The 24,185-nt window shown below is 41.2% G+C and overlaps 1 protein-coding gene across 1 annotated transcript; it reads right to left on the bottom strand.

Annotated features, from left to right (window-relative positions):
* Window positions 1-9,495: 9,495 nt before the first annotated feature.
* DRC8 (dynein regulatory complex subunit 8) lies at window positions 9,496-23,885 on the bottom strand. Its single transcript, XM_083497009.1, has 7 exons — window positions 23,765-23,885; window positions 17,844-17,928; window positions 15,763-15,835; window positions 13,308-13,387; window positions 12,612-12,654; window positions 12,456-12,522; window positions 9,496-11,988 (listed from the first exon to the last, which is right to left on the bottom strand). Exons 1-7 carry the CDS (start codon window positions 23,796-23,798, stop codon window positions 11,873-11,875), a joined length of 498 nt encoding a protein of 165 aa, XP_083353135.1. The 5' UTR covers window positions 23,799-23,885; the 3' UTR covers window positions 9,496-11,872.
* Between the last annotated feature and the right edge of the window lie 300 nt (window positions 23,886-24,185).

The following is a 24,185-nucleotide window of genomic DNA, read 5'->3' as shown; positions in this document are numbered from 1 at the left end:
TTATCGGCCACATGGTGCTATTTGTCTGGTTGCAGCATGAGTGAAGCTAAAAAGTGGCGTGGCAAATCTAAAAAAAAATGTTGCCCATTTGTCAAATTGGGATGGAAATGATTAAAAATAAATAAATCCATGGAGAGATTTTGTGGGGTGTGAGCACCCTCTACTGGTAACGGTATGCAGTACATCTAGAAATATGGCAATTCATTATCGATACATGATTTCCCCAATATAGAAAGGATACAGCAGGAGACAGGCATGTAAAATGTTGCACTCTCAGCAACATTTTAAAAGAGAGACTACCACTAGGTAATGATTGAATTGAATTGATCTACTAGCTTTGGAAATTAGTCGTGTTATAGACACACTAAAGCACTAGACACACTAAAGCAACTTACAATCGTGGTCCAATTAATGCAGTTGTTAATGGTCTACTAATGTGTGTGTGTGTAATAAAAAATTTTAATAAAAGGAATTATTTAATTAAAATAACTGCATTAACATTTTAGCAATGTGTCAGACCTCACACCAGTTCTTAGTGAAAGACAGATGAAGTTCTTCATTCAAATGAACAACTAAAACGATTAATTTCGTTCATGTATATTCAAGTTGGTATAGCAAGGACAGGTTGCTTTGAGAAATGCAGACCGTCTTACCTTGTAGCTGTTTAGGCCCACTGTATAGAACTCGCAGCAGACATTTCAAGTCTGCAAATACTGCAAAGATCAATGCAAACCGTCTCTACTTTGATTTACTTTGTACAGAACCTTCATAGGGAGAAGCCACTTTAAGCAAACCAAAAACAACCCTTTCTTTGCAGCCTCTGAGTTTCTCTTTGCAGAATCATAGCATTAATTTTTAGTGGAATGCATAATGCAAAACGCATATTGCTATGCACCTCCCTTGACAGAGAGGGACGCTCTTATCTGCCTAGGTAGAATATCTAAGACACTATCACACCAGCCCAGTGAATTTATCAGCAGAAAAGATACATGGAAATGATAATAGAATTTCAGCTACAATCCTATGCACATTTTCCTGGGACATGGTGGTCCTCACTTCAGGGAAACCATGCATAGCATCAGGTGGTAAGGTAAAGGGACCCCGGACCATTAGGCCCAGTCATGACCAACTCTGGGGTTGCGGCGCTCATCTCGCTTTATTGGCCGAGGGAGCCGGCGTACAGCTTTCGGGTCATGTGGCCAGCATGACTAAGCCGCTTCTGGCGAACTAGAGCGGTGCATGGAAACGCCGTTTACCTTCATGCCGGAGCGGTACCTATTTATCTACTTGCACTTTGATGTGCTTTCAAACTGCTAGCTTGGCAGGAGCAGGGACCGAGTAATGGGAGCTCACCCCGCCATGGGGATTTGAACCACCGACCTTCTGATCGGCAAGCCCTAGGCTCTGTGGTTTAACCCACAGCACCAGGTGGATTGACACCTAAAAGCTTTGCTTATTTGCATTGCATTGCCTAGGGAAATTTTGCACTAACATGTCAGAGAATTCATGCTCCAGTTTTTAAAAGCAAACTTGGCATTTGTATGAACACTTCAGAAGAAGGACAACATTGGGCATTCTCTTTTGATAGATCTCTAAGCTGCGTACCAAAACAGTTCCACCATTTCTCTCAAAAACCTTACTGATAAGAGCCCTGTGGGATCAGGCCAAATCCCATCTAGTCCGGCATCCGGTTATCACAGTGGCCAACTAGATATGACTTGGTCACGGTGAGAACAGGATGCTAGATTAGATGGGCCTTTGGCAAGATCCAAGGCTGTTATTATATTCCCATTACATTCCTGTCTAACTTATTCACAAAACCTGGAATTTTCCAGAAGAACCACGCACATCCTACCATCCCACAAGATGCAGCACTTCTAAACAGTATTGTCTCTAAAGCCTTCCTCAGATAAGACAATGAGTCTCTGGCTTTGGTGGTTACTTCTTCTTCTTCTTCTTCTTCTTCTTCTTCTTCTTCTTCTTCTTCTTCTTCTCCTTCTCCTCCTCCTCCTCCTCCTCCTCCTCCACCTCCTCCTCTTCCTCCTTCTCATTCTCATTCTTTGGCGATCACTCGTAGCCGAGTAAGATTGTCTTCCATAAACACAGTTTTAACAATGAATCCGTAAGTGACTGTGGAGGCCAATTCTGGATCCACACATCCTTCCACAGTGGAGACATAGCTTTCCAGGTGGGAGATGATCACGGTGTGGATTTGCCAAGCGTGCCTTCCTCTTACCGCTATATCACATTCTCGGCTGTAACTTCGTGAACAAATGAGTTGGGTTTAGTTGACTAGATTGTTTGCATTTCTTGATTCCTATCTCACAAAACATGTGTACTTTGGCTGGAAAAGTGGAAATGGAGAAGATGAAATTTTATATGCAACTGGGCTTAGAATGCAATTGCTAAATGAGCACAATGACTGCGTATATGAGAAGATTGCAATGTGATGCAAAATTGAATGGATAGCACCTCTCGCCACAGTAATGTTAATTCGTATTTTGCTCAGATGGTTATGTAGGTTCCAATCTAATTTCCATGATAATTTTAGCAACGGTATGCATGTGGAGCGAAGAGTGGGCCTGTGCCAGGGGGTGCTGTGCTCTTCCAGAAAGATAATTAAAGCAGCCTCCGCTGTCCATGTGGGGGTCTAAATAGCTATGCATGCAGTGCATATATAAGATCTACCGGAGTCCTGGTGAAGATATGACCTTCTGGAGACTTGCCAAGCAACTTTTAAAGTGCTTAGTTACTGAGCAAGGCGTAGCTGCAGGACTCTTTGGCTTTGGCTATGAAGCTTACATTGTATTCTGCAACATCAAGAACTTTCTCAGGTATTTGATTTAGTCCAGACCTGAGTGTGGCGCATCCTAAATCTCGTGTCATTCAGCTTCTTTGGATGATCTCAGGTTCTAGTATTGGGGGGGGGGCATTTCTCTTCACTTTCTTCACACTGTGCATCATTTTATACACCTCCAACCCATTACCCCATACTTGCATTTGAAATTTTAAAAATTTAATAAAAATTAACAGTTATTATAAGAGCTCACTTTACTGCCTGGAAATGCAATGCAAAGGAAAATACAAAAGAATTTACTAAGCAGATAGTTGCAAAAAGAGAGCCCTAGCAGGACTGAATGTTTTTGTGACCATTTCTTCTTTGGTTAGTCCAGAAGGGCAGTTTCTATTGTACTTGATTGCTGTACAAGGGAGCTGCTAAAGGGGTCATTTAAACCCAGGTTCAACATAATAGGGTTTATGACACAGCATGACTAGAGGTGAAGGAATTGGCCTCTTCATAAAAAAAGATAAACAAAGAAAGGTTGAAGGCCAAATCAATATCCTGGACCTAGATAAGCAGTGTATGTTTTAGGTAAGTGTTGATTTGACGCAAATAAAATCCATCTGACCTACTGTTGTCTTCATGTTATTTAGAAATTTCACAGGTTTGGGGGGAAATGGCAAGCCATGTTTCAACTCAACATGCTGCAAGAATGTGTATGGATAGATGACTGGCGAACAGGATAATGTGGATTACAGCATAAGAAGAGCTTTTTAGTAGTCCCATCTAATCCAGCAGTCTGTTTTCACAGTGGCCAACCAGATGCCTATGGGAAGCCTGCAAGCAGGATTTGACCACAATAGCTCCACCCCCACAACTAGTAGAGAGACATACTTCCTCCAGCAATGGAGACAGAACATAGTCATAATGGCTGGTGGCTATGGGTAGCATTGTTCCCCTGCCTAATCCCCCTTTTAAGACACTCCGGCTATTACTATATTTTGTGGGAACAAATTCCATTGCTTCATCCTGTGAGGAAGTGCTTTCTTTGGTTGGTCCTGAATTTCTTATAGGGGTGGTGGCAATCACGTGTCCACACTTGACCCATTAGGAGTTAGGGGCGGCAGCAGGGATTCCTAAATGTTTTGGACCAGCTCTTCACTTTGTTCCGTCACTTAAGTCTTTCCATTCTGTAATTCCTTATTTTGGCTCGAGTCTCTAAATAGTGTTTAGTACTAAAAAAAAAAAAGTTGGCCACATCAGGTACATGCTGCGTGGGATGAACATTTCAAACAAATCTTTCGAGCTAAATAAGTTGGCAGCAGCTTTATTTTGAAGAGGCAACAACACTTCACATCGAAGGATGCAGTCTGGGAACTGATACTAATAAACCTTAGCAGTTAGTCTCATAAAAATGCTAAAAGCCCTTTTTGGGAGACCCAAGAGAAAAGACAGCTCCGTTGTGTTGAGGAAGGCTGCATACAAACAAGAAGAAAGAGAACTAACAAGAAAAATCCAATGAATGTTTAATGAGAACTAATTGTAAAATATATGAGGAGCTAGTCAGCAGCCACCAGAAATACATTCTCATGGTCTCCGCTAATTAGAGGGGCTTGGTTCCAAAACCACATACGTGGCAGCTAGGAGAATATCCTTGCAACAACAAAAAAGAATCATATCTAATGGTATGTCAAGCAAACATAATGGCATTAAATCTGCAGTACAATCAGTTTGGATGAACTATCTCCAACTCGGGATGTGGTATCCTATCTCACTTTCTCTCCCCACTACAGGTCTAAATAACATCGATATGCAAATGCATGTAAGGAGGCTCAGCACTTTAGGGCAGCAATGGGGAATCTTGTTCAACTTGAGGGCTGCGTTTCCTTGTGGACATCCTTCCAAAGGCTGCATGCCAGCGCTTGGTGTGGCCAGAGGCAAAGATATTCAGAGAAACAGATGTGACTCTCTGCTGTGTATAGTACATTGCATTGTTCAAGGACACAAGCACTTCAGGAGAGCAGGTCTGGTGAGGGGTGTGGCCTAGGAGGAAGAGGAAGAGGAAGAGGAAGAGGAAGAGGAAGAGGAAGAGGAAGAGGAAGAGGATAGCATAGCTAAGCTGAAAAAGGCTGAAAGGCCATATTTGTCCCCCTCGCCTGAAGTTTTCCACCCCTGCTTTTGGTGAAGGTCTAGAATGTTGCAGGATCTTAACCAGAACCTTTTGAATATAGCAGAGCATACGCAGACTGCCCAGAAGCAGTCAGTTGCAGGCAGGATGAAGCAGGAACAAGATGCTGCTACCAGTAAATTGGTTACTTATAGGTTTATTATTTACAGCAGACTCACAAGTTACTATATACAGGATACAGACACGGATCTTAACTCTCTCACAGAACAAACTCCAACGAACTCTCAAACCACATACTGACCAACCAACCAGGAAGGTCATGCGTCATCATGCCTATGTGGAGACCCCGGACAACAGCAGAGTTGTATCCAAGGTCCCATATGTCTAGGAAAAATCACTCCCTCTGCTCAGTCTTCTTCGCCTTGGGCCAACTCCTTAATTGCTTCTGTGGGAAGCTGCATCAGATTGCATGTAGTCAAAATCCCAACATACAACTCAATGGCAGAGCACATGCTCTGCGCACAAAATGTCCCAGGTACAATCCCTGGTGTCTCCAGCTAGGGGTGAGAAAGTGTTCTGCCTGCAATTCTATGGACAACCTCCGCCAGCCAGGGTCCTAGAATCATAGCACTGGATACTGAATTAGATGGACCAAAGTTCTGTGTTGGTATGAGGCAGCTTCTAATACATCCTAAAACTCCAGTGGCATTTTTGACCCATAAAAGCTGTTTCAAGATGGTGCATGTTTCATTCAAGGAAATTGAATGTTGCAGGTAATATTCGACTCTTCCCATTCCCATTTCTCCCCCTCCCCCATTCAAATCAGGGGTTCATCCATGCAAGCCTAACCCTGGAAATTCAGAGAGCTGGCTGGAAAGGGGGAAAGAAGGTGGGGCAAGGAGTTCCAGTGGAAAAATGGCAGGTGGGGAAAGTCTTAAGTACCCAAGCTCTCGTGTTTGAGATTTTTCCTCCTAAAAAGGATATCTGACATGCCAATGATTCTAATTTCACTGCAAAGCAACTATTCCAATGCCCTAATAAATGCGTACAGTATTTCAATTCATACACAGGCCAATTTGTTTTTCCAGGTGGGAGTATTTCATTGGTTAGGGGAAGTTGTCTCTGGATCTCGAAGGAATACTATTTTATTGATTGGACGCAAAGCCCTCTTCTAATTTTTTGCCATGCAATAGTACTTGCTTTCATAAATCTTGTGCTCTCCTCAGCAAAAATCAATGCATACTTATTAATATCATATTGATACATGTTTTCTGAGCAATAAAAAGTAATGTTTTACACATTCATTTAACTATGAAGGCACGCAGCATAGATTTTACAGTCTACAATAATTTCATGCATTTGGATGCACTATATTGACAGGTCTACCATTTCCTTCTGTTTATAAATTCAAATACTGAAATAATAATAATAATTGCTCTTTTTAACCTTAAATTAAAATGCATACAGAATTAAATTACAAACTAACAAAATGAATTTCACTAGGAACAAATATAAGGTGCTACATTTAGGCAGAAAGATGGAGTGTACCTGGGTTGTTAGTAGTATATGTGAAAAGGATCTAGGGGTCTTAGTAGACCACAAGCTTAACATGAGTCAACAGTGTGATGCAGCAGCAAAGAAAAAAAAAAAGCTTATGCCATACTAGGCTGCATCCACAGAAGGATAATGTCTAGGTCAAGAGAAGATAGGTAGCCGTGTTGGTATGCCATAGTCAAAATAAAAAAATTTCTTCCAGTAGCACCTTAAAGACCAACTAAGTTAGTTCTTGGTATGAGCTTTCGTGTGCATGCACACTTCTTCAGATACACATCTGAAGAAGTGTGCATGCACACGAAAGCTCATACCAAGAACTAACTTAGTTGGTCTTTAAGGTGCTACTGGAAGAAATTTTTTTATTAGGTCAAGAGAAGTAATAGTACCACCCTATTCTGCCTTGGTCAGACTGCACCTGGAGTACTGTGTCACAGTTCTGGGAGCCACAATTTAAGGATATTGACAATCTGGAATGTGTGCAGAGGAGGGTGACCAAGGCGATAAAGGGTTTGGAAACCAAACCTTTTGGGGAATTGAGTCTGTTTAGCCTGTTAAAGAGGAGACTAAGAGGAGTTCTATGATTCTAAGGGGAAAGAAATTGTGGTCTAAACCACAGAGCATAGGGCTTGCTGATCGGAAGGTTGGCAGTTTGAATCCCCACAATGCAGTGAGCTCCCATTGTTCGGTCCCAGCTCCTGCTCACCTAGCAGTTTGAAAGCACACCAAGCACAAGTAGATAAATAGGTACCGCTCCGGCATAAAGGTAAATGGCATTCCGTGCACTGCTCTGGTTTCGCCAGAAGTGGCTGTCATGCTGACCACATGACCTGGAAGCTGTCTGTAGACAAACGCCGGCTCCCTTGACCTATAGAGCGAGATGAGCGCGCAACCCCAGAGTCGTCCACGACTGGCCTAACGGTCAGGGGTACCTTTACATTTACCCTGCGTGACCAGATGAAGCGAAGAACCGAACCCTTCCTTTGCACATGCTTCCCATCTACCCAACTCCCAGCAGTTGTTATGTTGCCTCACAGGGAGAAAAATGGCTGGGAGGAAATGCTTCTGAATGTGAGAGTACAGTGGGAGGAGGTTTCAGCCTATGTGGCCTTTTAAATCTTCTGTGTTTTACTTAATAGGGAATTAGTGCCAACCCAATTGTGTAAGAGATGAGGCTGCCACCATCAGATCATCTAGTTGGGCCCAGTGTCCTCCCTGTAAAATTGGTCTGTATTATCCCCTGATTAGAGAGTGAACATGGGGACAGGGCTTGGGATGGCAAACTTGCTGGCCTAAGGCCACCCAGTTTGCTCAGGCTGAACTGAGATTTTAACCATGTACTTCCTGGCTCCTACATGGTCCTCTAACTGCTAAGCTAAACCCACTCTTAGAAGCAGAGAGTTTGCAAATCAAAAGACAAGTCCAAATCAGTTTTTCTCATTACGTTTTAGGCTATTCAGACTTTATTTGCATTTATTGCATTCAGGGGTGCTCCACTTCTGCTCTTTATTAGAAAAAAATAATAAACTGTGGCATTACTTGTTTATTGCACTGAAACGAAACGAATCTGGGGCTAATTAGTCATTAGCATTGTAAGCAGGGAAGGAAGTTATTAAAAACATAAGTGAAAATTTAATTGTAGAAGAAATTACTGATACAGAAGGCAACAATCTTAATTATTTCACATGCCTTAATTAGAGGTTCTAGAAGAAACAAGTCTATAAAACTAGTCTCTGATAATGGTTCATTCATAGTCTTAGATGCAAATGGCAAGTTAATGTTCTCAAGATCTGTGTAAAGGAACAGCATTTTGTAACTAAAATTAAGAGGCCACTGTTCAAAATTTGGGCACCATACACCTGTCTTGGCTATTACACAACCTTGATTCCACTCTATGAGAACAAACAGAGGTTATGAAGGCTCCACAATATATTGGATTGCCCTGTATTGCAACTGAATTATTTGCATAGTGTGAGAAATCTGATTTACTGTCTTGAGATAAGAGTCCCTAGAAGAGATTTCAGAGTAGTTTAAGCAGTAACAGATACCAGGATTAGGAAGTATTATTCACCCAGGCTCTACAAAAAATGTAAATAATTAACTTGGGACTTCTTTCTATAGTCAGCCACTACAGCCTAAGAATGAAATGTAGTTATTATAATGATTTTTTAAAAGGCTAATCATATTATCCCATGCTAGACACGTGGGTAAAATATGTGTAATTAGAAACAAATTAGTTAAATATGTGAATACATGCGGAACTAGAACCCAGTTTGCAAAGAATTAGCTGGTTAGTTAAAGTCAATTTGTAAAATTCAGGACCCTCGCTGCTTCTTAGCAATTGTCGCCAGGTCACAATGCTGCAGAGACATTCTAAGACATAGCTGGCAAAATTCTGGTGAACAGAACTGGCAATTCTGTTGAGGCCCCAGGCTCACTATGCAATGGTGAGATGCAGAGGGCAATCAACATGGTTCCTCCTAAGAGTCCTCAGCAAAGGTGATGCCCATGCTGCTCCTTGGTTTCCCTGCGGTACTCTAGATGATGAAACAGGCTAGATGACAACTGCAGCAATATGGCACAAAATTTGTTGGGAAGGTGACCAAGCTGACTTTAGAGTGCATGACTGTGCCTACTGTATGGTGTTGAGGGCAGCAAATAAATTCTTCTTTTTCACCTCCATTACATCCTCAATTAACTGCCCAACAGTGCTTTTCCAAGTAGTGTGGGGTTTATTAATATCTGCCCCTCTGAATGGGGAGTCCGGAGCCAGCATGGTGTAGTGGTTAAGAAAAGTGGACTCGTAATCTGGTGAACCAGGTTCGCTTCCCCACTTCTCCACATGCAGCTGCTGGGTGACCTCGAGCTAGTCACACTTCTCTGAAGTCTCTCAGCCTCACTCACCTCACAGAGTATTTGTTGTGGGGGAGGAAGGGAAAAAAGATTATTAGCCACTTTGAGACTCCTTAGGGTAGTGATAAAGTGGGATATCAAATCCAAACTCCTCCTCCTCCTCCTCTTCTTCTTCTTCTTGGGTGCCTGCTAAGAAAAAATTATCAGGCATTTTGAGGATAAAGTTGCTTGCTTCTGTGTAAATTTAAAGACCGTAGTTGAGACAGATGCAGCTGAAATGTCCAGCATGTCTGGTGTTATGGGCTCTGTTTCAGCTTTTGAGTCCTCAAGGTGCTTGTGGCTGCCTGGGCAATTCTTAGTGCTTGCTTGTCAGTTAATTCAAGTGAGCTGGAGGAGACTGACGTGATAAACGCATCTTTACATGAAGAGGTTCTACTTATTTCCCATAAAGAAGCAGTAGTGCAACTGTGCCTTTAAAAGTCAGCTCTGGAGGCTTGCTGCAAAATATCCCCAGGGTGGGGGAATGGTAGCTGTTCATTTGCAAGTACTTTTGGAGGAAACGGATTATCCGAACACATTCTAGTCTGGGTTCAGGCCTGGCTGTGGGACCATATTGCCCTTGGTCACCTTGATGGATGGCTTTTATTGGGAGAAGGCAGGGAGAGTGTGGCCCTGTTGCTTATTCTTGACCTGTGACTTTGGATACCATTGATTGGTAGTATCCTGAGGATAAGTTCTGTAGGAGTAGGAGTCACTAGGTTGCAGTGGTTTGGCTCCTACATAAGGGGATGGTTCCATAAAATATTATTGGGCTATTGTATCTTGGACAACTGGCAGCTGTGCCATTCCAAAAGGGTTCCATCTGGTTGTTGTTGGCATCTTTCTAACTTGGGAGACAGTGAAAGAGTGTGCTTTTGGGGGTAAAGTCAAGACTCTGGAGAGTCACAGCACCCGCTGTGGCTGTAGAGACCAACGCAGGAGAGACATGTTTTGTTGTAGGTGGGGCAGGTGAAGGCATCTGGTTTTCATTGCTACAGGTGCACCATGACGTTCTTCTCTCTGAGCTCCCCCTAGCGGAGGGGAGGAGTTCCATCTTGCCTCCAAGTTACTTTTACCATGATAATGCAAGTAAATGTGAATTAACAGACAAGATTTCTTCTAAAAATATTCAAAACCTGCATTTGCTTTCATGGTAGGAACTTTCTAAGTAACTCATAATTTCATGATTCCAGTGTTTTTCACATGGGTTGGCCCAAGGTCTCACTTGCTCTTAAGTTTTTCACATCTACTTCCTGTAAATCCATCCTACAGAGAGGCCTTGTGATCATGCACATCTTATCCCCTGCTTTGTCTTTTATTTGCTCTCTCTGGGGCAGGGCTATATCTCCAAGTGTGTTTGTAAAAAGGTTTAAGCACACTGCCGCCTTACTCTTAACCAGGCCTCCCTGGCCTACTCCAAGATAGCTATTAAGGAGAATCAACAGGAAATTGTGATGCTGCAAACCTCTGAAGAGAGTTTCACCACCACAAACACAATTTAGTCAGCAGAATCTTCTTAAATGCAAACTAGACCAATGGAAGGAGGGGGAAGTAATACCTTGAATAAACAGAAGCATTACAGCATACCTGGAAGTCAACAAACTTATTTTCTAGGAACAATGGGGAAAGAGTGTTCCCAAGTCAAGAGCCTTCACCAGTGCTCTGCTTTTAGTTACAGAAAATCCTTTAAATAACAGCTCCTCCACAGATTTCAAGTCTCAACAAACAACTAGACTGTTTGACTAGTTTGCATAACTTCCTTAATGAAGTCAGATCAAAGTCATATAGTTTTAGACTTTTGCTATAAATCAAAACATTTGGTAAGTTCGCATCTATGCAGACCAAAATATAAGGATCAATGTTAAATATGAACTGATCTCTAATAGTTTTGCCTTCAAAATGTTAGTTATATCATAACTTATTTACTTGAAGCACAACTCTTCCTAGTTTTGTCTACATCTGAATTAATTCATGAAATTATTTCTATTTTTCATTTTTAAAAGACTAATAATGCAATTAACAATAATAATAATATGTTGCCCCTCATTGTTTTGTTCTGTAACCTATGCATGTTTACTTGGAAGTGAGTTTTGCTATGTTTCATGGGACTTCCTCCCTAGTACGTACGTGTTTTCTATGAACTGTCCTGACACCTCTGGGTATAGGACGGTATATAAATTCAATAAATAATAATGATAATATTTCATACTGTAGTTTTTGGCTGGGATCCTATACTTAGTTACGTGGGAATAAATCCTGCTGGACCCAGTGGTTCGTGCTTCCTCTGCATAATCTGAAGTTTTCTTATTTTCTTATCCAAACTGATCAACATTTGAAAACTAACTTTTTACAACTTCTGTATTTTACTAAGTATATAAAAGGATAATATTTTCATAGATGAATTATTTCAACATAAGCCTCTGCTGCAATCTCATGGCAAATACAGAACAACTCCAATGATGTTAATCAACAAGCACCAAGCAAAAGGTTCAGACCTATATGAGTTACACAAGACGTCCTTAGTTTTCATCCACAACCATCATTGAAATGTAGTCTTTGTAGCGAACATTATTTGTTTCTGGATCCACAGCAGCAGACAGCATTTCCTCCATTTCTTCTTGAGTGAAAGGCTCACCTGCAGCAAAAACAGGAATATTTGCAAATGGCTATCGTTTTTATTTATTTTTTACTGCTCAGCCTTCTCAAGCATTCTTGCTACTTACCGTACGTTTTTTCAATCACACCAAGAAAAAAGCACAGACCTGGGTACTTTTGCTTTCATTGCATACACACATAATCATATAACAGATGAACTTGGTAACTTCTTAGCACAATTCAAAGTGCTGGTTTTCACTTTTAATGGCTTGTGATTCAAGTGTCTTTAGGGCCACCTTCTCACACATGAACCTGCCTGATTATTAAGATCATTCTCAGAAAGTAAAATTAACTACGAACCCCCAAAATTGGGGTCCCCTCCAAACCTAGGCCCTTCTCAGAGGCCCTTTTCCGGGTTCCTGCACTATCAGAGGCCGAGGTGGGAGCTGACCACATATAGCTGTGGAGTCTGCACTTAAGGACAGCAAAAGCATCTTGTAAATATACCTTCTTCAGTCATGTACTTGACCAGCTCATCTTTAGTAAGATGTCCACATTTATTCTGGTCTAAAACCTAAAAAGAATAGAATATAAAATATTACTCTTCCTTCTCTTGATTTAAGTAGTATTCTCCTCCATAAGTAGAATTTAATTGATACAGACCTCAAATGCACGTAAAAGAATATCTTCTGGAATTGGGCGGTACCTGAAATGATTCAATTAAAAAAATACTTAGTGGTGTTATGTATCTCAGTTGTGCCCCAGTCTCTTTGCTGCAGCAGCACCATTGCCTTGCTCTTCTCTTTTAAGAAGAGTATCATTTGTTGTTGCAATCTGGGCTCTGAGAAAGACCTCTAAGCAGAGGTCTATGAATTACTTATGATGATGCTTACTTTGTACTGCTAATTAGGTAATGTCATTATCCATGCCAATTTTTGTTCTCAACATATCTTCCCATGGAATTTGTTACCATTTTATTTAAGAGAAAGTCTCTAGAAAGACATACACAATGAAGTCAATACAGTGGAAGAATAGTAGAATTGAAATGCCCAGTTTTAAAAACAAATCTATTATATTTTTTTCACAGTGAAGCTTATACTTTAAAACAGATTTTGTCTGTACAGCTTATAAAAGAACCTTGAATAAAATTAGATGTGTGTGTGTGTGTGTGATTATTATTATTATTAATTGAATTTATATACCGCCCTACACCCGGGGGCCTCAGGGTGGTTCACAGAATAAAATCAAGATATAAAACCACAAAATACATAATAAAAATAAAAACAACAACCCAACAGCCCACCCTATATAAATATATGCATGACTCAAGTTATATAAACAGGTCCTTTTTTAAATCACCTTCTTTCCGTCAATACTCTAGTCATCATGGGAAGAAATTTTTCCAAACGAATAAACCCAGTTGGTTCTTCTTCTTCTACCTAAAAATAAAAATACATAAGCAAGATGAAATACAGACAAACTGAAAAGAAAATGAGTTTTCTCAAGTTTAAGCTAGCAGATATTTGCAAACATAATAATAAAAGAAAGGCAAATATCTTATCCTTCACATGGATGCATTGAATCCATGGACTGATGCTGAGAATAGGACATCTGTTGCAGAGGGCAGTCAGATGTGGAGAGCAGAGAGGATACATCAGACCAGTCCCCATTCCTCTCCTCCCTGGCTGATCTGTAACACTGGCCACATACAGATGGCCTGGCCTTCACACAAAGCAGAGTGCTCAGACACGGGGCCCAGAGTATGCATTGCATGGGCATAATCAGAGTGGGAGTGTATGGTGAAATTCTGAATCAGTGGATGTTGAAAACAGGAGGAGCAGAATGCCTGCAGAATGTACCAGGAACATGTCCCCTTTAAACTACCTTGCACCAATATTAAAAAAAGGAGTTTGGGGTTTCTCTGATGTCAGCATAGGAACAAAGGAAGCCGATTTATACAGAGTCAGACCGTAGGTTTATCTACGCTGATTAGAAGCAACTCCCCAGAGTTTCAGAATGAGGTCTTTCTTAGCTATACCTGGCAGGTCTTGAACTCTGAATCTTTTGTATGCAAAGCATGCACTCTGCAATTGAATTACAACCTGGTCCCCAAATAACTTCGGAATAGTGCTTGTAGTTCCTTGATACAGTACAGTATTTCAACTCCCGCTAGATTTGCAACCATTAGCAGGCAGCCTACACGTTAGCACAAATTACGGTATACTATGAGAGGCCAGTTATAGATAGATTTCACTTACCTAATACCTGGGTCAGCTGACACCAGTGATATGTTACAGTGCAGAAAGCTTTCTGATGCCACTTTGCTTTTCTATCTTAGGAAAGTCATGGGAGATTGGTCTCCACATTATACCAGAACAGACTCTTAAATAGAAATTTTATATAGCAAAATATAACGACTCAATAAAATACACTAAATAAAATACGCTAAATACACTTTGTATTGGCAGGCTATCCTATCTCAGTTTGAAAACATGCTGGGAGAATCACTGACCATTAATAGGATGCGTTCTTAACTCTGCCTGGCCTTCTTCCACCTGCCTTGCCCCACCCTCCAGTCTCTGCTTCTCAATTTGTATTGTATTATTTTATGCGCTGTGACTTGCCATTGTTTTATTGATTATAGTTTAGAATCTTTTTCTTACAATTGTTAAGAGCGGATTTCTGTTTAATTTTTATATGCTGATATTTAATATTATTCTATATTATTCTAATGGATTGTTGAATATTACTTTATTTGATATAAGTTGCTTATTTTAAAGTTATGTTTTATTATCACATTTTTGTATTGGATTAGATTGTTATAAGGTGTACATTCTTTGTTTCTTCAGCTTGTAAACCACTTTGGGTATTGCAAAATAGAAATACGGTATACAAATTAAAAGTGATGATGATGACGATGAAAATTAAGATTCTAACAAGGATACTAAGATGATTCTAACAATTATATAGGTTAAAGCTTGTTGTTTTAAACATATTGTTTGTTGACATCCAATTTGTTCATTATCATAATACTCCCAAGACTACACGAGACAAGCAACAGTGGGCATTTTCAGTAACTCAACATTGTCCTCTAGTGGTAACAGTACATTTGTGCAAAATACTGCTCCTTCAAAACAGAATTTTTGAAAGAATAAAATGTTATTATATGAAATTGTTTACACTGAAGCAGTTATTTCTCTTGGAAGAAGGAAACCATCCATGAAGAACAGGATACCATTCATAGTCAAGATCAGAAAAGAACAGAGGAAGTCTAGTGACAATGTGTAGAATAGACCTCTAGTTAAGGAATTGTTACAGAAGTGCTTTATCCACAAAAGTAAAGTTATACTTCTAAGACCTATTGGCTGCATTCATTTTTTATACAGTAGCCTGTAGCATTACCAAGCCATTATTTTACTTCATCAATTTCACAGTTGAGTATTTCCTGAAAACTGGTTTTTATTACAAAGGGGGGATTTGATTAGACAGTCCTGAGGTTAAAGTCATTAGCCCTATCTGGGCATTTGGTCTTGTCAGGTATAAACAAAGGTGCAAGGAGAGTGAGGGTGCACAGCTAAGTCCTGTCCCTGCAGAATTTTAATTCTTGCAAGGGTTTCCACCACAGATAAGGTTCCCTGCCTCAGTTTTTTTGCTCTCACACTCATGGAGAGCTCTGAACTGTGCACAAATGATGCACTTTAGGTATGGGTATAAAAGCAGTTCCTCCATATGGTATTTCTAACTTTTGTTAATTTAGGAAGAGAGATCAGATTTCCTGTATAAAATGACAGAACTTAAAAAACACATAAAGTACCTCTGCAATCATATCATGTAGATCCCCTTCACTTGGGCAGCATCCTAATGACCTAATGATTGTACCAATCTCCCTGAAATAAAGAATGTATTTGTTAATAAATCTACAGTGCAAAACAAATCTTTAGCAGCTACAGTTGTGGGCCAATTCCTCTTTTACCCAGCAGCTCCCCATACCCTACCTAAACATACCCTACTTACATTGCTTAGAAGCTGGCCAGAATATCACACCATTCAACATTGGAGTTAACGCTTTATTATCAAAAACATGATCTTTACAGACTTGGATTTGTGTCAGGCCTAATGAGTGCAGTAGTTCGGCAGGCCTTACCCCATGAAATCAGTTGTCTAGACTAAAGGTCCCTGCCTCCCCTCAGCCATCTATGTCCCCTTTTCTCCAGGATTTTTCCAAGCAATCAGAGACTGCACCTCCTTGTCTGCATCTGCTCCTCCTGCTTCATGCCTTTTCTGGCTCTAGGAGTCAGTGGGGAGGGGAGCTTGTCTCAACAGAAGAGACACCAGTGACTCATCACCAGCCTGACTCATCTCTGTTTCTTGACCTCCCTCCTCCCACTCACCTGCTTTAGCTTCTGCCTCTGATTCTGGACTTCTCTCTGCCACAGTCTCTCCCAGCTCACTAAGTCCTGTTACCTCTTCAGCTTCTGACACCTTCTCTTTTCCCTCTAATAACTCATTGTTGTCCCACCACCACTCCCTGGGCTCTGAGCCTTCTTCCCTTGGTGGTTTCCCAGCTGGTTCCTCCCACCATTCTTCTGTGTCCAACCAGTTCATGACAGGTTCTGACTCCTGATCCTCCAGAGAGGATTTTTAGGAGGCACAGACAGCTGCAGGGAGAAGAAGAGAACAGGAAACTTCCCTCACATGAACATATTTTGTTTGTCTGTCTGTCTGTCTGTTTGTTTGTTTGTCTGTTTATTGTTTGTTTATTAAATTTCTATACCACCCTTCATCCAATGATCCCAGGGTGGTTTACAATATAAAAACACAAAAATACATAACATAGTAACAAACAAATACCTCCCATCCTACAGTGACTAGATACCTAAAATTACTTCAAATTTAGTCGGTGCTCTTGAGACCAGAGATACAAGCCTAGTGGCAAATTAAACATGTATCAGCAGCTCTCTTTAATAAAAAAAAATTAAAGTTGAACTGTGCTTATTGAGAAAGTGTTGCAAGGTTTTGAGCATGCGTATCCTTGAAAGAAAATTTAAAGAAGATACAGTAATCTTTTTTCCCCTTTGCATGTCTGTATAGAAACAAAACAATTCTACAGGATGATGCTATAACCCAATTAAGTTGCTGTTGTAGGAGACAACTGCTAAAAAATAGTGTAAGAGTCTTTTAGCAATTTATGAACTATTTATTATAATGCCATAATAAATATTATTTTCATCTTTAAGGTACCACAAGACTCTAATGCTGTAGCTTTTGCTGTGGCTAACCTTTCTAGAAACTGAAATAGCTAAAAAGGCATCCTATACAGTTCCGTCATCCTTGCCTCCGAAACACTTTACAAATGCCTTTAAGTTTGTGCTGGTGCCAGAAGTATTCCAAGAGTCCTTCAGATAAGGCAAAGGGAAACTACCAGCTGCCTAGTTCCCACCTCCATCCACTCATTGCCCCCTAAAAGCCACTGTAATGTTCAGGAGCTTCCCCGGAGTGCAGGCAAGGCAGTGCCAATGGCAGCTGCTGCTGCCTCAAAAGGAGTGAGGCTAATTCACAAGCCCTGAGGCAAATGTACAGTGGTACCTCAGGCGCTTCAGGTTACAGACGCGTCAGGTTACAGACTCCACTAACCCAAAAATAGTACCTCGGATTAAGAACTTTGCTTCAGGATAAGAACAGAAATCGCGCAGCGGCGGCGCAGAGACAGTGGGAGGCCCCATTAGCTAAAGTGGTACCTCAGGTTAAGAACAGTTTCAGCTTAAGAACGGACCTCCAGAATGAATTAAGTTCTTAACCTGAGGTTCCACTGTATACCAATATACACCAACTCTGGTTTCTTGCACTGTAAAACACTGTTACATTGTAATAGTTCTGAAAGAAGATCTTCCAGACCTGACATCCACAGTTTTATTACACTCATGGTCAAACACCTCAAAAGCCTCAGTGATCTTCTTATGGATTTCAGTTATTGTAGACTCTGCAAAATGAAACAATAATGAATGTGTTATATATATACAGTATAATTTCTCTTGTCCACAGTATGACAAGATCTTTCTTATAACCAACCAAAGTGTCATAAAACAGTGAGGAATCTTCTGAGTTCTCTGTAATTCTTTATCAGATAAGGCATTTAGCAAAACATATTATTTATAAGTTTTGTTTGTTTACTTTGTGTGTTGTGAGCTGCTCTGAAAACAATTTCCTTTGTGTGAAGGCAGTATATCAAGTAAAACAGAAAGTCGGTGAAATGTAATTGAAATTTCTCAATCCGCTTTCTTTGAATCTGTCCCTTTAATCATTTCTGAAAAACTCCAATTGGTAATGACATTTCGGAAAGATGTTGCCTCCCTCATCCTAGTCATCTTAGGGCTAAACTAAATGCATTTTCACATCTCTAACCCTGGAAAGCATGATTTTTTAAAAAATCAAAAATCTGGGCATTGATGTTTGGGGGTTTTAAACATTTGCCCCGCCACAGTCCCAAGCAGAACCAGAGTCCGTCCCCCGCTCCATCAGCTATTTGCAGTGGAAGGCAAGCTCCCATTAGTAGTAATGGGAGCCTTCCTCACAGTGGAAAATAGCACATCCCCATAGCTGATTCAGATCAAACCATGGCAACTGGTGTCTGTCACACCACAGACCACATCCAGTTACCTACACACCAGCTATTTATTCATTTATTAAAATGCATTTTAGGTCTAAAGGAATAAAAGATCTGCATGCATACTTACTGAAGATTTTGATATAAATAAATTTTCATGACGAGGGTGCTGAATATACTAATTAACCAGGATAGGTTGACACTGGATTGTACCCAACTAAGTTCTACTCAGAAGAAACCCGGTGAAATTAATGAACCTAAGTTAGCCATGTCTATTAATGTTAATGGATCTGTTCTGAGTAGTACTTAGCACAAGCTACTCTATTGCAAGTTACAGTGAAGGATAATTTACAGCACCATGCTAATGATGTCTACTCAGAAGCAGGTCTTGTTGAATTCAGTGGAAGTTGAATTCAGGTAAGTGGGGTTAGGATTGCACCCTTACTGCTGATTGAGGACATCTTTGTACAAGGAAGGTTTGGAGTGTTTTGTCCATTTTCTTTAAATGGTTATATGCTAGAAATCAAAGCCTGCTGAACAGTTGTGTTTTTGAGAATACACTAGAATACTGATTAAGATGTATTTGGCTAATACTGCATTTGGCTAATACTGTAACACAGCATATTAGAACTGGCCTAAGAATTTAATAGTAGTGTTTATACATTTATTATTTGTTCATTTCCTTGCAATAAAGAACATTGTATATTCTATATACATTTTTTCTTAATTTATTTTTTGGCTACGATGTGTGTGGTTTTTTAGCTTGATAGTAAGCGGTGAAATTATTCATACTTACTTCCAGAACTATAGACCTTTTATTCACAGCATTTTAAACTTGATAATTAAATGGTAGCTTTATAATGAGTTTTAATTTAACGTGATTATTTGTCATGGTATAAACTATGCAAATTGCATTAATATTTTATTGGGGTTGCCACCTATGTGAATTATCAGCAATGGTCCCAGATATTTGGGAAATTTTAGGTGAATCTTAGTAAGTTATACAGGTTCCATCTCTTTGAGGATAGGGAAGGCAGGAATTTTCAGATCGGCTTTTCTGACTGCTCTCAACAGTACCCAGAAGTTTTGATGCTATTCCCTTGCATAAGGTAAAAAGGTAAAGGACCCCTGGATGCTTCAGGCTGAGGGTGCCAGTGTTTGTCCACAGTTTTCCAGGTCATGTGGCCAGCATGACTAAACCACTTCTGGCGCAATGGGACACCATGACGAGTGCCAGAGTGCATGGAAACATTGTTTAGCTTGGATAATAATAATGACAGTACCCCAACTGGTAAAGAGAAGAAACCAGACAGCTGATGAGGGGGGCGGGGAATCTAACTTAACTCTGAAATGTGACAGACCATGTTGCTTTCTTCTTCCATGTTAATTTGCAGAATAAGGACTTCCAGAATGGTAGCCATGTCCATCTGTTGCAGCAAAACCAACAAAGAATCTTGTGGCAGCTTTCAAATTTAGCAAATGCATTGTAGCATATGCTTTCGGGGATCACAGGGTGCTCATAGCATAGTAAATTCACTCTATGTGGGCCAACTCTTGGTGTTGGTCCAGAGGCTGCAGCAGTGGCTACAGTAGGTTCATTCGGGCACAAACTACACTCTGCTTGTAGGATTTGCATTGGCTGCCGATTTGCTACTGGGCCAAGTTCAAGGTGTTGGCACTAGCCTATAAGGCCCTATACAGCTCAGGATCAGGTTACTTGAGAGATGGCCTTATACCCTCAGGAGATCACTGCAATCCTTGGGAGAGTTTCTCCTGCAAGTTTCATACATCTCAGAAACCGCTCTGCAGTACTGTAACTCAGAGTAGGGCTTTTAGTGTGGTTGCCTCTGTTCTGTGGAACAGCATTCGCAACAGCTCAGGACTCAGATTTCTTAGTTTACTCCTGTCTTCACAGCACAGCAACCTCTTGAGGTGGAGCAACTCCTGTTTCCATGGTGCACTGGGCTCTTGAGGCAAAGAAATGATCCTAAAGCATTCATAAGCACACTTACAGTGAAGGAACTGCTACTAAACTCAGCAGAGCTAACATGAGAATAGTTAAGAATACATGATTTTGGTCTGAACTAACAAGAATGTATGAACTGCAAAAAACTTGCACTACTTTTACTTGCAAATGCAATTTCCTTTGATCAAAATGGACCACCCATGGAAGCAAATATATGTACTTTGCCAGTAACCAACAAGACAAATAAATGCAGTATTGGATGCAAGGATATAGCCATGCCTGGCAATGTTCATAAGACAACTTTGTGACCCAATTCAAGATTCTACACCATGGACTGATACTGCTTGTGCACTATCAACAGGGGCAAGTCACCGTATGTCCTCTTTTTCCAGGACACATCCTCTTTTTCATGGGTATGTAAAATGAGAGTTGTCATAGCGATCCTTTGTTAAAAGTAAGGTAAAGGTAAAGGGACCCCTGACCATTAGGTCCAGTCGTGGCCGACTCTGGGGGTTGCGGTGCTCATCTCGCTTTATTGGTCGAGGGAGCCGGCGTACAGCTTCCGGGTCATGTGGCCAGCATGACTAAGCGGCTTCTGGCGAACCAGAGCAGCACACGGAAACGCTGTTTATCTTCCCGCCGGAGCGATACCTATTTATCTACTTGCACTTTGATGTGCTTTCGAACTGCTGGGTTGGCAGGAGCAGGGACCAAGCAATGGGAGCTCACCCCATCGCAGGGATTCGAACCGCCAACTTTCTGATCAGCAAGTCCTAGGCTCTGTGGTTTAACCCACAGCGCCACCCGCGTCCCCATTGTTAAAAGTAGAAGTCCGCAAATGTGTCCTCTTTTTTGCTCTTCAAAATATGGCAACCCTAGTTAGAGAAACCTTACTTTACATGTCACAAAAGCCATTTTACCTTTCTGAAGTAACAAAAAAAAAAGTATGTTATATGCCTAATAATAGTCATTGCCTTAAACATTGCAACTGAGAGCATAATAAACATGATAACTGATGAAATGGCTCATGGTTGGGCCCATTCATCATATGTCTATGAGAATATTTCCACAATTAAAAGAGTACTAACTTATCAGCAGTCTCACTGAGTTCAAGGAGATTATTGTAGACAAAATGTTTTGTATATCAAAACCTTGATCAAATGACATACAAAGAATATTTCAATGTAATAAGACTCAAGAGATGCTTTAACCTTGAAAGCTCTTGGAAACTGTGCATGACAATACCCTGAAGATTAATTATTAGTCAATACTGTGACTGTTATTGCTCAGAGAGAGACAAAGAACATCTACTGAAATTTCTAATTTATACAGGAGCATCAGTTCACAGAATAAAAAGGAGGACCAAGACTTGTGTATCATATAATTCTGAAAGTGAGCTTTTAGGGAAATGCTGTTTACCACATTTCTGAGAACCAGTCATCAAACCAATTTATATAAACTCTTCCTCTTTGAGGAAAAAAAGCTTTTATCTTTCTTGTGTTCAGCCTTTTTACTGGCAATATCCAACAGAAGACTAGATCATTCCTGAAGTCTTCAGAAATATTAAATAATTGCTGGGGAGAAGTGTGGAAATTTCCCAGCCTCCTAATATTTAAAGTTTTCAGCTAAGAAGTTATAACACCATACAAGGTGAATCACTACCATGCACACACTCTGTTAATCAGCTGTATAGGGCACCTATTTCAGATAGGGAATTTAGAGGAGATTATGTATGCATGTTTATACACCTTTTAAATAAATGGCAATTAAGCACTTAAATTTAAATCTTATATAAATCAATGGGATTTACAACTTGAGCCTAACCCAAGTTAGGCTTGGCCAAGGGGGGGCAGGGGGCAGCTCCCCCCCCAATCAAGTAAATCAATAAAAGTACCATACTTAACTGAGGTCCTGCACTCCCCTCCGCAACATTCAGCCTGGCTATGCCCATAGCCTAACCCAGTGTATTTTATTTTTGCTATACAAATATGCCCACTAAACCTACTAACCGACAAAAAAAGAATTTATAGCCCACCAAGTCACACATGCTAATGTAGATTTCGGTAGGTATCTGTCTCAGAAGAAAATGGAAGAGTGCACCTTTGAGGGTGAAGTCAAACCACTGGAGAGTTACAGCACCTCCTGTGGCTGTAGAGACTGATATGGGAGAGACATGTTTTGTTGCAGCTGGGACGGATAGGAATACACTGTTGTTATGCTGGGCAAAACATGTAGCTACTTTCAGCCCTGGAGAAATGTAATATGTGACACGACTGTCCAAAAAGGGCATCTATTTATTGCATACAGTGGTACCTCGGGATGCGAACGGGATCCGTTTTGGAGCCCCATTCGCATCCTGAAGCGAGCGCAACCTGCGTCCGTGCGTCGCGTCTCGCCGCTTCCGCGCAAGCGTGTAATGTCATTTTGACCGTCTGTGCATGTGTGCACGGTGAAACCTGGAAGTAACGTGCTCCGTTACTTCTGAGTTGCCGCGGAGCGCAACCCGAAAATACTTAACTTGAAGCACATTTATCCCGAAGTATGACTGCACAGATAAATGTGAATTAATGTGTAACGCCGCTGACATAAGTAATAATATTTATTATTTATGCCCCACCCCATCTGACTGGGTTTCCCCAGCAAACTGAATTGTGCCCTGCTTATAAAAATGGCACTATATTTTTAATACTGATGATTTCGTTATGCAAAATAAAACTATATGGGATAGCTCAGTTGGGAAGGCATGAGACTCTTACTCTCACAGTTGTGCCCGTGTTGGGGAAAAGATTCCTGGGTTGCCGTGGGTTGGATAAGATGACCTTGTGGCGAGGTCCCTTCAAACTTTTATGATTCTGTGAAATATGGGAAATATGTGCGTCAAGCAGTTAAAGCTGAAGAAATTGCGTCTGACAGTGTGAAGTCAGCTGGCCAATATTTCCAGCGCAGGATGTGGAGCAAGTTTCGCATTCAGGCAGTTCTGCAACACCCACATTTTGGGGCCGCTCTCAAAAGGCATCCTGCTGAATTCTTCTGCCGTGTTGGAGATGAACGTGCCATCTTGCAGGGAGGGAGGGAGGGAGGCAGGCGTGCGCGTGGACCCAGCGGGGCTCCGACCCGCCCGCCCAACCTGTGTTCTCTGGGCTTCACTACTACTCCACAAGACGCAGCCTAAGGGTAGCACCGGGGATAAAGGCCGAGAGAATCAGCCAGCTGCTTTTCTCAGCCTCCCGGAGGCTTTGCCCTTACCCGCTGCAGCGGCTTCCTTGTCCTCAGTCGCCATGCTGTTTCCTTAGCGGTTGCCATGGAGACGCTGGAGCTTCACAGGCCTTCTCCCTCTCCAGCGCCTCCGTCGCGCTGCCTGATTTGGCGGCAACGCGCACAGGCGGATTTCTCTGTGTCGATCCGTTCCTACGTGTTCTTGCATTGCGGTGCCCTCGTAGGAGAGGGTGCTTAAGAAAGCGGGCATGGGGAAACATCAGGAAACAAATGCACGGGGAGCAGTTTGAAATGCGCTGTGTTTCTCGTTCCCATATATATCGTACACATAGCGGCTGCATTGCATTGCTTGCGTGAAGTGCTCTCCAGTTCCAAAGCAATATGCGCGCACTTTCTCACACGCACACTTCATGCTCCCAGGCCCAAGGGACGGTTTTGCTAAAAGGGAGGG

Source organism: Podarcis liolepis (genome assembly GCF_965112155.1).
Source record: "Podarcis liolepis genome assembly, chromosome: 3".
Classification (NCBI taxonomy): domain Eukaryota; kingdom Metazoa; phylum Chordata; class Lepidosauria; order Squamata; family Lacertidae; genus Podarcis; species Podarcis liolepis.
Note: the sequence above shows the minus strand (reverse complement) of the source record. Positions and strands in the feature narration are given on the sequence as shown.

What these genes read in the sequence shown, in the direction of transcription:
- DRC8 (XM_083497009.1), bottom strand. Translation starts at nt 23,798, where the DNA reads ATGGCGACTGAGGACAAGGAAGCCGCTGCAGCGG. An exon ending in AATAAAACTGTGGATGTCAG is followed by an intron (nt 15,836 to 17,843) that starts GTCTGGAAGATC and finishes TCTTTATTTCAG; the next exon opens with GGAGATTGGTACAATCATTA. An exon ending in TACATGATATGATTGCAGAG is followed by an intron (nt 13,388 to 15,762) that starts GTACTTTATGTG and finishes TTTTATTTTTAG; the next exon opens with GTAGAAGAAGAAGAACCAAC.